This window comes from Bubalus bubalis, chromosome 1, assembly GCF_019923935.1.
Source record: "Bubalus bubalis isolate 160015118507 breed Murrah chromosome 1, NDDB_SH_1, whole genome shotgun sequence".
In the NCBI taxonomy this organism is placed as follows: Eukaryota; Metazoa; Chordata; class Mammalia; order Artiodactyla; family Bovidae; genus Bubalus; species Bubalus bubalis.
In genome coordinates, this window is record NC_059157.1 from 144,709,489 (window position 1) to 144,722,521 (window position 13,033).

General features: G+C 37.1%; 1 protein-coding gene across 1 annotated transcript in view; it reads right to left on the reverse strand.

Moving 5' to 3' along the window:
* Positions 1 to 10,636, reverse strand: part of LOC102402573 (acidic leucine-rich nuclear phosphoprotein 32-related protein) — a 31,931-nt gene extending 21,295 nt beyond the window's left edge. Inside the window, exons 1-2 of the mRNA XM_025288629.3 lie at positions 10,482 to 10,636; positions 2,259 to 2,403 (exon numbers count right to left, since the gene is read on the reverse strand). Coding sequence (XP_025144414.2) covers positions 2,259 to 2,403; positions 10,482 to 10,507 — 171 coding nt within the window. The 5' untranslated portion in view covers positions 10,508 to 10,636. The remainder of the gene's footprint in view (positions 1 to 2,258; positions 2,404 to 10,481) is intronic.
* Between the last annotated feature and the right edge of the window lie 2,397 nt (positions 10,637 to 13,033).

Consider the following 13,033-nt stretch of genomic DNA (forward strand, 5'->3'; position numbering starts at 1 on the left):
CATTTTTTGTTTATTTCTTCTTATTCCCTTATTACTTCTAAAAAGTTTAACAAGTTAAATCCTCTACCAGTACTTACAATTATGTTGGTAATTGCATTCATATTTAAATCAAGTGTAACTAAATTTCTGTATCACTTTATCCTGTAACTAAGTTTCTGGATCACTTTATCATGTAACTAAATTTCTGTATCACTTTATCAAAGTTAAATAATAACTATTTTTATCCTACTCTTCCAAAGTGAGACCTTTAGCATGGTTTTATGCTTATTTTTGCTGATATACTTCCTCAAATCGTTTTACCAGAAGGCGAATGTAGGTGGTAATCTTTCCACATCTGAAAATATCCTTTACCTTCACATAAGAGTGATCTTATTGGTCAGTTGTAGAAATTTAACTTAGAATACTGTCCCTTGTCTCATTACTTTGTAATAATTATTCTTCTGTCTTAAGTGTTCAGAATTGTGGCTTTGAGAAGGCTGTCTGTTTCTCTCTCCTTTGCTGGGAATGCCTTCTATTTGGAAGTTTACAAGATTTTCTCTTTGTCTTTCAGGCTCAGAAATTTCATCAGTATATGCCCAGGGCATCATCTCATGACTCATGAAGTCGCTCAGTCGTGTCTGACTGGTCTGTAGCCCATGGTCTGTAGCCCATCAGGCTCTTCCATCCATGGGATTCTCCAGGCAAGACTACTGGAGTGGGTTGCCATTTCCTTCTTCAGGGTAAACATATTCATTTTAAAAATAACAAAGTTCTCTAACTTGATTAACAGCAACATTAAAAAGTTAATTAATGCTTGAGAAATTCTTTGAGACAATCTGAGGATTCGCTAACATACTTTCAAGTAATTCACTTATTCTTCAGAACTATTTTTAAAAAACTAAGAAACACAAACACATTTTAGATTATTGAAAAATGTAGTCTATCTTTGGCTGTTCGGTTTACATGTTTGTGGAAGCGTCTTTCCCAATCTGTTATATGCTTTTGGAATCTTTTTTTGCTTGTTACTGTCATAGAATAAAAAAGTTTTTAAGTTCAATTTCCTGTAGTTGCCACATCCAAATGCCTTTTTGTGCTATTTCATGAGACTCTAGCTGGGGAAAAAATGAATTTAAGCTAAAGCTATATTGAAAATAAAGTTTCCGTTTTTCAACTGATATCTAATTTTGTGTAAAAAAAAACTGTGTTTTTTAAAGGAGTTATGTGGTTGATTTGGGGGTTTCTAGCATCACAGGAAAATGAGCCATTGCATTTCTTTGTTTATATCTATGAAAGGCTGTCAACATATTGCAGTTGTGTGACCATGCTTTCTTCTTAAAGGACTGGTGAATATTCCTATGTCTTACCCTGTTCTTCTTCCTTTTTTATTTTGATGAACCAAGTGATTAACCCATTGGTTCAATAAATATTTTTGAAACTAGAATGCTTCATTTCAACTCACTAATTTATTGAAAATGAATATGGTGCCCCTGCTATGTGGCAGGCACTATCTCAGACACTAAAGATACAAAGTTAAATAAAATATGGTATTTGTGCTTGAAAAACTCATTTTCTGTAATTTGAGAGGCAAACACAGAAATCACTCATTTTCATCCAAGGAACAAGTGGAAAATTTTTGAATGAAGAAAGGAGGGACAAAACTTTGTGATTTCACTTAGATGGGTTGAAGAACAATCTTGGAAATGGTGAGTTTAGGAGGAAAATTTTTTATCTTGTGGACAAAGGATATTCCATAAAGAAAGGAGATAATTCTTAGACTAGAGACAGAATTTGAACTCAGTGGGGAAAGGAAGGGACACCATTGTTATGTCTCTGGTCATTATCTTTTCTATTCATCTCTATCTCTTTTGTTTTCCTTCCTCCACCCCAGATTCTTTCCTTTCTGAGTTGGGACTGAGAGTAGCAACTTTCATTTTCTCCCCAGTTACAAGGATAGGTTTAAGACATGTATGCGTGTGTGCTAAGTTGCTTTGGTCATGTCCACCTCTTTGTGGCCTTACGGACTGTAGCCTGCCAGACTCCTCAGTCCACGGGATTTCCCAAGCAAGAATACTGAAGTGGGTTGCCATGCCCTCCTCCAGGGGATCTTCCCTACCCAGGGATCGAACCCGCATCTCTTATGCTCCTGCCTTGGCTAGCAGGTTCTTTACTACTAGTACCACCTTGGAAGACATGTATACACTTATTAAAAAGTGTAAAATGTTAAGTAAAATGCAGGTTAAACTTATGACTAAGTAAAGAACTAATTAAAAAATTCTTACCAGGGATGATATTCCAGAATCGGAATGAGAATATAGTGTTCTGTTCCTGGAGAGAGCCCACAGAGTGTGTGTCTCACTCAGATAGGAGCTGTAGGATGAATTAGATGGACAAGTCTCCTGATCACTTATGTTTTGACCTGAGGAGCTGAGCAAAAGAAAATGTTTAAGAGGTTTAAGAGGGAGGGGATATTTGAATACTTATGCCTGATTCACATTTGTGCATGGAAGAAACCAATACAACATTGTAAAGCAATTATCCTCCAATTAAACATTTTAAAAAATGCTTAAAGTTTTTAAATGTAAATATCTTTGTATAAAACAACAATAGCCACAAATTATAAGCACCAGCTTTTCCATTTATAAGAGACATAAATGATACCCTAGGAATTCTGTCATAGTCCTAAACACATTTTTTATGGCTGACAGTCACTTAAGGCAAATTCTCTTCCAGGTAAGACTGTCTACAGAGGCTGCACATCTTAGAAAAGTAAATCTAATGGTACACACGAAGACATGCTCATAGGATGTGAACAAGGAAATCAGCCCTAATTTTGGAATACCATTCCTGGTGAGCTACTTTACAGATTTGGCTTGGGCCAAATAAGCTTTAAACTCCCTACTGGTTTTCCCATTGATCTGGGTCTTCCATTTTCCATGAAATTTCCCCAAAACCTATTATATTTCCTCAAATTGGTGGCAAACATATTAAAAATTCAGGTTCTTTAATCAATTTTACTCACTTTGAAATACTGCTCAAATAGTTCACTTAAAAACAGTCCTATTCTCTCTGTATTCCCACTGTTATGCCACTGAGATATAAAATGTCTTTTTGCTTTCCTGCATTTATTATTTACTGTTATTCTTGCACTTTTCCCTTTCTCCTCAGGAGTGGTTATGTTTCTCTTTCTGTAATTGGTACTGTATATTACTTTAGGTCAATTTAAAAATGATATCTGAGTATGCTTTTCCATGTTAAATAAAACTAGAAATTGTATCTATCTCTGGCCTCTTTTTACACTTGATGGATTATTTTTCAGGCTCCGAGAATCTTAAGAGACAGCATTCTATATTTTATGGCACAGTTATTATGAAGCTCTGTAGCAATTTTGCTTACAAGAAACTGACACATCCCTTGTATATTGAAGTTGCCTTCATGAAGTATAATGTAGAAATGTCTTTCGTTTTTCATGTATTAACTGATGTGTTAGAGTAGAAGAGCATAGCCATTACATCATATTCTAAAAATAGTGCTTCTATGCCATTAAGAAAATAAAACTGTGCCTTGTTATCAAGGAAAAAATTATCCCTCCATCAGAAAATATATACCTCTCCAATATTCCCCAATTGAGCAATTCTTTAATAACCTGGACATGGTGTTCTTGACATTACCAAAGAATACTTTGCCATGGTAACAAATTAATAAACATTAGAAAAACATTACAGTGTGCAAAATTTATTATTCCCGAAGCAGGTAAATCCTGCTATCTCTAACCAGAGTTTTGCCAACAATCAGGGAGAATAAAATAAGGCAAAATGGAATAGTATTTCAGGGGATGAAAAGAGGATAAACATTTAACTGACTTTTGGTTCTCTTGTCTTCATGAAAATATGCTAGCCATTTCCTGCCAAAATGAAATCAGGAAAATAAGGATAATGACATGACTGACTCGTCTGTGATTCTGAACTTTAGTCATGGTTACACAGTGATGAGGGCCTGACAAAACATGGTCCACTGGAGAAGGGAATGGCAAATCACTTCAGTATTATTGCCTTAAGAACCCTATAAACAGTATGAAAAATCTGGCTTAAAACTCAACATTCAAAAAACTAAGATCATGGCATCCAGTTGTATCACTTCATGGCAAATAGATGGGGAAAACATGGAAACTGTGTCAGATTTCATTTTCTTGGGCTGTCACGCAATTAAAAGATGCTTGCCCCTTGGAAGAATAGCTATGGGAAACGTAGACAGTGTATTGAAAAGCAGAGACATTACTTTGCTGACAAAGGTCCATATAATCAAAGCTTTGGTTTTTCCAGTAGTCATGTACAGATGTGAGAGTTGGACCATAAAAAGGCTGAGCACCGAAGAACTGATGCTTCCAAACTGTGGTGTTGGAGAAGACTCTTGAGAATCCCTTGGACTGCAAGGAGATCCAACCAGTCTGTCCTAAAGGAAATCAATCCTGAATAGTCATTGGAAGGACTGATGCTGAAGCTGATGATCCAATACTTTGGCCACCTGATGCAAAGAGTTGACTCATTGGAAAGGACTCTGATGCTGGGAAAGATTGAAGGCAGAAGGAGAAGGGGACTACAGAGGATGAGATGGTTGGATGGCATCACTGACTCAATGAACATGAGTTTGAGCAAACTCAGGGAGATAGTGAAGGACAGGGAAGCCCATGGGGTCATGCTGCAGTCCATAGGGTCACCAAGAGCCAGACACGACTTCACAACTGAACCACAACACAGTGATGAGAAGCAGACCCAATAGGAAAATCTGGAAGTGTCTCTCTCTCTCTGGTTTTTAAACCTAAAGTGTGAGAAATGGTCTTATTTTGTTTAAAGAAGAGCACAGGGAACCATAAGTTCACAAAGCCAAAATGTCTGATAAGAAAGATCCAGTTGATTGGGTTTTCACTGTACTTTGGTTGGGTAGTGCTGCAAGACCAAGTATAACAGCTTCAAGATAAAATCACATTTACAAGTAACTGAAAATTTTCTCATTATGTTAGTTTACATTAGATTATTTGAGAGTTTAAACTAGAAGAACTATTTGTGCCATTATCTTGACTGCTATTAGACATTTATGAATAACAGAAAGTAATTAAAACTTTGGTAACAGAAATAAATAGGCAAATAACATCCACACTCTTTCTTTCTCTTTCACCGGCTTTTGTCCTGCCAGAATGGAATGAAATAAATTTGGTCTAGAGTTTCAGCTAAGGACAGATTATCTGAGAAGATTCTAACCAGTAGATAACTAGTCTGACTCTCTTTCAGTGTGATTACTTTCTGTGGGTCCCAAAGGCTGAATTATTTCTCTCATACTCGTATATTCCTCCTGGACATACACCAGAGGGCAGTGGTGAAGAGCAGTGTGCTGACATCGTGAAATAAAACCCTTGGGGAATTCTGAAGCTCTTCTTTGTTCCATTACTTCTATCACAAGTTCCATATAGAAGTTTACTTTGGTCCGGTTTTGGGGGGGAAATATCAGCAAAGAAAGATAATTTGTGATCCTTTAGTTTAAAAAAAGAAAAGGTAGAGCATCTTACAGGTTATCTAACTAATCCAAACTTCTACCCCATCTGCCTTCATGCACACGTCACTGACGTTCAGAGTGCAAAACCATGAGTCCTGGGAATCTAAAACTGTTACTGCTGTGACCTTGGGTCACTTAGCACCTCTGGTGGATCCTTACCTTTAATATTCAGAAGATGACGCGGACTCTGCCTGAGTGAAAAGCTTTTTTGGTTTGGTTTTGTGGTTTTTTTTTTGGCAACAATATTAACAGGATGACAACTATCACTAATATAATGATTTTATAATTGACATTTATTAATCATATGCTACGGAGAAGGCAATGGGACCCCACTCCAGTACTCTTGCCTGGAAAATCCCATGGATGGAGGAGCCTGGTAGGCTGCAGTCCATGGGGTCGCTAAGAGTCAGACACGACTGAGCGACTTCGCTTTCAATTTTCACTTTCATGCATTGGAGAAGGAAATGGCAACCCACTCCAGTGTTCTTGCCTGGAGAATCCCAGGGACGGGGGAGCCTGGTGGGCTGCCCTCTATGGGGTCACACAGAGTCGGACATGACTGAAGTGACTTAGCATTAGCATTAGCAATCATATGCTATGTGCTAGGCATTACACTAAGAACTTTACAGAGATTAACTCATTTAATCATTGTTGTTGTTCAGCCACCAAGTTGTGTCCAACTCTTTGCAACTCCATGGACTGCAGCACATCAGGCCTCCTTATCCTTTGCTATCTCCCAGAGTTTGCTCAAATTCATGTCCATTGAGTCAGTGATGCCATCCAACCATCTCATCCTTTGCCACCCCCTTCCCCTTTTGCTTTTAATCTTTCCCAGAATTAAGGTCTTTCCCAATGAGTCGGCTCTTCATATCAGGTGACCAAAGTATTTAATCATTAAAATCACCGAAGTGCGTAACATTGTTATTTTGATTTTAGTGATGAGGAAGCAGAGACCTAAAAAGGTGGCATAACTTGTCCAAGTCAAACAAGTAAATGATCAAGTGTTTTTAATTACTACAATTCAAATAAGATTCAGACAAGTTACTGTGATTCTTTAAATAACTGTAAATGTGTATCATTTATTCAGATGCAGTTGTTATTAGGGAAGATCATTAATATTGATTTTTCCTATTCTGATTGCTTCACTTAACTACAGATAAATAATTCAGTAGTTAATAAAACATGTAAATCTGAGCACTGACTCTTTACTGAAAATAAATGGTAAGCCTTTAGTAGTAGAACCTATGAGAACATCATTCCAGGTGATATCAAGCTGTTTTAAAAACCCTCTCATGTCTCCCCTCCCCAAGGAAAATAAAACCAGGCTTATAGTTTAGTTAGTATTTTGGTTTACTCATTTTTAATCTTTCTGCCTGCATTGAACAAACAATTATCATAAATTGCAACTCTAAACCTTATGAAAGAGAAATTAATTTTATTAATGCTGTAATATAATGTTGCCATGACTAAAACAGTACAGCATTTGTCAGGAGTGATTTATGATGTCTTTAAAATAGGTGGTATTATCTAAATTGGCCATCTGTTCTTGGTTTCAAAAAGTGTAGAATGGCCAACAAGAGGGAATCTGGTGAGCTGAGACTGCAGGACAAAAAACAACAATAATATAAGTTATCAATTCATGAGCCCCTTTCATTGGAAGATTGCATTGTTGTTTACAATCAGGAATTTATAAGCCTCATAAATTGTCGGCTGCAAAGGGATGCTATCTGTTTAATTAAAATGTCAAGTTGGTGATTATGTAGCTTTGCAAGGAGAGGAAAAGAGGAAGTGGCAGATGGCCTTGTTTCTAAGGTGAAGCGAAGGAGGCTGTATTGAACACACACCATCCAGAAGGCCAGGGGGCTGCTTCAGACAGTCAGCGTGGTCAAGATGGCATTGCTTATAACTCCATTTCTAAATGTTCCATTCATGTTTAGTGCTGCATCATGAGAGCTTTGTATTTAGAAGAAAAAGAAAAAGCTCAATTGCGTTTTTCAGTTAGCAAAGGACGCTCCCCAAATCCTCAGATGCTTTCTTTCTCCCCCCAGATTATTGAGCGAGGTTTTCAGATCTAGTGGGATCTTGCTAAACCCATGCACTTAGGTTATCAGCTAGAGGAAACTTACCATGAACTCTAGAGCATTAAATTTGGCTGAAAGACGATATCAATCCAATCTCTGATTACTCTGACAATTCTTCTTATCTTTTAAAATCCAGAAACCCTGTCCTCTCTATGCCTATGTATAAGTTAATTCATTTGTAAAACAGGTGATGATTGTGCTATCTACATGTTAGGGATGGTGATGAGATATTGTAAAACACTGAGAAAGGAGCTTTCATGAAATCAAGAAGTCTTTTGCAATTATAACATGTTAGTGTCTGAAATAGCAAATTTGGTATACCATGTTATTGCATTCAAATTTCTGATGGCTCTAAATTAAGTTCCTAGAACTAAATTCATAAATTAAGTAATCATATAGCAATGAATGTTCTAAAATACTCATGTGTTTTACAAATATCTCTAAAATTTGAGTACCTAAGGCCCAGAATTTTAACAGATATATCTGAAATTATTTAGATTGTTGATTCTAAAAACATAGAGGAACAAATTATAATTTTGAAAAATATACAACTAAAATTGTTATTTCTTTATTTCTATCTTAATGGTCAGATTTTAATTTTATGTAACCTTGTATTCTAATGAATTTTTCCTGTTCTGTTGCTCTAGCCCCATGTGCATTCCTATAAACACAAATAGGCCCCCATATTAAGGTGCAACAAGAGTAAAAGGACAAATGTATCAAAATTCTTTAGAGGAAAAGCTTGTAAACTTCAGTACCTATTAATGGGCTCATTGATATTTTTAGAAACACAAAGTTATATTAAAATCCTAGGAACAATGAAGATAAACTGAGATACCTCTATGTTTTCTTTATAAAATTATATTTAGAAATTTTTAGAATGTTATTGTAACCACATATATATCTGCTATTTAGAAGGTTCCCAGTACTTGAGGAATGTTTTACTACTACCTATATTGTTACAGTTTTGAAAACTCAGCCACATGTAACACTGACGGGGAGAAGAAGAATATAGACACTAAAGGACAATATAGGTAGTTTTGTTAACAGAGAAAAAACTAGAAAATTTCAAATGAAATTAACAGTGTGTTAGGAAGATAGTATGATCAAGGCTTATTTCATGATGTGCAGAAATGTGATTGAACAAATACTGGCACTAAGAAAACTTTTTTTTTTTCTTTTGTCTCCTTCCTTCCCTCCCTCCCACTCTTTCTCCACTCCTTCAAAATTTGAAGATTAAAGTTTAAATTGCAGCCTGGGCATCACTTTTACCCTGTCTCTGAAATAATTTTATAAAATGTACTGCTGCTGCTGCTGCTAAGTCACTTCAGTCGTGTCCGACTCTGTGTGACCCCATAGACGGCAGCCCACCAGGCTCCCCCATCCCTGGGATTCTCCAGGCAAGAACACTGGAGTGGCTTGCCATTTCCTTCTCCAGTGCATGAAAGTGAAAGTGAAAGCGAAGCCGCTCAGTCGTGTCCGACTTGCAGCACCCTAGGGACTGCAGCACCAGGCTCTGCCGTCCATGGGATTTCCCAGGCAAGAGCACTGGAGTGGGGTGCCATTGCCTTCTCCAAAAATGTACTAGCTTAAAAATAATAATATTGATCATAAATATCATTTTTTTACAGAATTCATGAGTAAACTTCCTCTTGGTACAGTGTTTTCAAGGGTGTTAGCAAGTAGGAAAAATAAATTTATAACTGGTCACAAAACTTCTACACATTTAAAAATTATTGATTCACCTGCCCATTTCTAATTATTTCAGTTTTTGACATTAAAATCAACATAACATCTACATACTGCTGAGATGAGATGTTCAGAGTTTGCTAACTAAAAGAAAACTTCTGTAATATAACTGCTTCAGCCTTTAAATCCCTACTTTAAGCATGATTCCTATCTTAACTATAGGCAGTAAATTTAGGGAGCTATAAATAAATTTCACACAGTCATGAAAGCACAATGTATTTCATCCTGTGAAGGTGCAAATCTCACTTTTTTTAAGGATGAGAGCCAATTTAAACTCATATAAGGACAAAACATTCAAGTCCTTAAGAGACCTAATCATATATTGTCTAATTATCAGCATGCTTTGAGAAACATTTATGAAAAAGCTATAAAATTTAGGAATGAGGAAACAAGTATTAGATTTTGGCCTCTAATTTAATCTGATTTATGACTTTATTGATCTAGTAAAAGTCCTGTTTTCTGGTAGTTATTTCATTTAAATGTAACTCATAGATAAAACTAATATTAACTATAATTAGTGGGTATTACCCCACTCCAGTACTCTTGCCTGGAAAATCCCACGGATGGAGGTGCCTGGTAGGCTGCAGTCCATGGGGACACGACTGAGCAACTTCACTTTCACTTTTCACTTTCATGCACTGGAGAAGGAAATGGCAACCCACTCCAGTGTTCTTGCCTGGAGAATCCCAGGGACGGGGGAGCCTGGTGGGCTGCCTTCTATGGGGTCGCACAGAGTCGGACACAACTGAAGCAACTTAGCAGCAGCAGCAGCAGCAGCAGTGGATATTAACTAATAGATATTTCCTTCTGGCTGTCCTATCTGATCTTCCCCCTGAAGTTCACACACACTCTCTTAAAGTGCCGTGTGTAGCTATAAATGTACCGCTACTAGACAGTAAGTCCAGCTTTCTGTTACAGCAGTGATTACCTGAATTGCATTTGTAGACAGTTGCCTGCATATAGGAGAGGCGGTGGCTCATTTCTCTAAGCAACAGTCATCAGTAACCCAGATTTCATTATTTTACATTTTTAAATGAAATTTAATCCAGGAACACACAAACCTCTGGTTGTCTGTTTTCTCTTAAGGAAATGAATAAGACTACTTACAACATTTCATTTGCTTACCTTTCGGACATGTCTTGTTGGTGCATAAAGTTCCTCTGGCCTTCCTAAACCTATTTTTCTGAAGACATTTTTCATCCCATTCCCAGAAGAGCTGTCCAGCAAGAATCAACAGCCTCCTTTTGGGGTCTTCCATGTATTCACCGTGACCAAGGAAACAAGCTGTTACCTAGCAACCTGGCCCTTTAGGAGGTATTGTTACCAATCTCTTAGTGCTCATCAAAGGAATCCCTGTGCTCCTGGAGCAGCTAATGGTGAATGTTGTTTCCAGGGAGTTTTCTAAACTGTGGTATAACTGAACCTGGACTACAGAACCATAAATTATAGCAGAGGGAGCAAATGGCCCTGGCATCCCTGAAAAGTGTGCTGTCTTCAGCTCTATTATTTCTTGAATTGTCTGCATCTGGCTTGGGTTTAGTTGAAGTGGGACTCATGCAATGTATCCCTCAGTATTTGGTTTCATACTCCTCTTCTGTAGTTTCAGAACAAGCAGAAGGAGCAAAAGGGAAGTTATCTAATTCCAGCTTGAAACTTGCTCAGATAAAACACCTTGGACCTGAAGGTAGGGAATTCTGCCTTGTTCAGCACAGGAAAAAAAAAAGTATTTCAAAGCAAATGTTTACAACCTGTCACAGAAAAAGGAGATCATATCATATTGTATTCTCATTTACTGATTCAAGAAGTCTGCTTAGAGTACCTGCTTTGTGTATAGATAGCACTGTGAATTTTTAACTTCAGGAGCTGATAAAACAAAAGTTCTCTCAGCCCGCTACTTGCATGCCTTCTTTCCTCCAAATAGAAAATGTTAGCTGTGCTTTTGAGGACTGAGAATTTGCTGTTTGCCAGAAGCACAGTAAACAGTTTCATAGTCTCTACTGATTCAGAGAACAAGACATTTGGGAAACCATTTTATTCAAAACCTCATTTCAAAACAAGATATTTGGCGTGTCCTGGAAAAGAGCATTATGTTTCCATTTCATTTCTTTTTCCATGCAGTGGCAATCCATCCATAGGCTAAAAATTTTCAGTAACCTTAGAGATGTGCTTCATATCAAGAGTGTAAACACATTCTCTACATTACGCTTCTGTTAGAATTTATATTACAAAAATGTTTCAGGCTGAAACTTACGATAAAAACTTTTTATGCTAAAAAGTATCATTTGATATATTTGGTAAAGACCCACAATCGATTTGTTTCTGTCCAAGTTAGTATAATTAAGAAAAGCTATCAAATATCTATAATAATTAGATCTAAATTTTCTGACTATTTTTCCCATGATGAGTAGAGATGCCAAATGGCAGACATTTCTTTACCTTTGTCATTTCTAAGCATCCTCAGAATTTCCCCAAGATCAAAAATTGTAAACCAGTATTATCCCAAGATGAATTAATTAAATTATAAACTTGTCTTAATTAATCTTTTTAGCTTTATAGCCCCCCAAAACACACCATAGCTCCATTACCTCAGGCAAAAGCTATTCATACTCAAGTGTTTTCATTCTGACTTTGCCAGAATCCTCAGATCCAATGTCTTCCCCAGTCTCTCAGTTGATCCTCACACCTTCTTCTCTATCTTCTAACTTCCAAGATCTCTGCTCCTATCCTTACTTCCACAAATCAAGCAGAAAGAAATTTCCTCAGGGTCCCATCATCCATTCATCCACTTACTCTCATCTTCCTGCCGATTTTCCATGCTTTCTCCTCATTTACAGGTATGACATCAGCACTTCTTTTTCATTTGTGGACTAGAGCCTATCCCTTCATCTCTACTCAAGACCATTGGTCCAGAAATTCTTCTGCATCATCAATTTCTCCTCTTCACTGCATCATTCCCACAAACATATAAACATGCTGTGATTTTCCCCATTTAAAGCAGAAACCAAACAAAAATGCCCTGGATCCATTTCTCGATCCAGCTTCATCCCATTGCTTCACATCCATTACAGTGTGGGGAAAGCTTTGCAAGTGTTGTCTATGCTTGCTGCATCCAGTTCTCTTCCCATCCCTCTTGAACTCATTCAGGTGTTGTTTTCACTCTACTACTTCACTGGAACTACATTTGACAAGGCCACTAATGACCTTCAAGTCACTAAATTCAATGGTTGGTTCCTAGTTCTCATTTCCTTGATCTAGCCACTGTATTTGAAACATCGAGTTACTCTCTTCCCTGAAGTACTTTCTTCATTTGGCTTCTAGGACCCCACACTCCACTGGTTTTCTTTCTACTTTATAATCTCTTTTGCTGTTCCCTACTCATCCAACTGATGTCTTAATACTAATGTGTCCAAATCGCAGTCTTTAGACTTCTTTCTTTCTTAATTCACTCCATTAATGATCCTATCCAGTCTCATGGTTTTAAAAGCAATTTATATGCTAATGACTCCAATATTTATAACTCCATCCTAAACACCCCTTCTCTCTCTTGAATTCCAGGCCTATATATTTACCTGCCTACTTGACATTCCTCTGGATGTTTCATAGTCGCCTCCATTTTAATATTCCCAAAATAAACTTCTAAATCTCCTATCCAGATCAACCCCTTTTATATCCTTCAT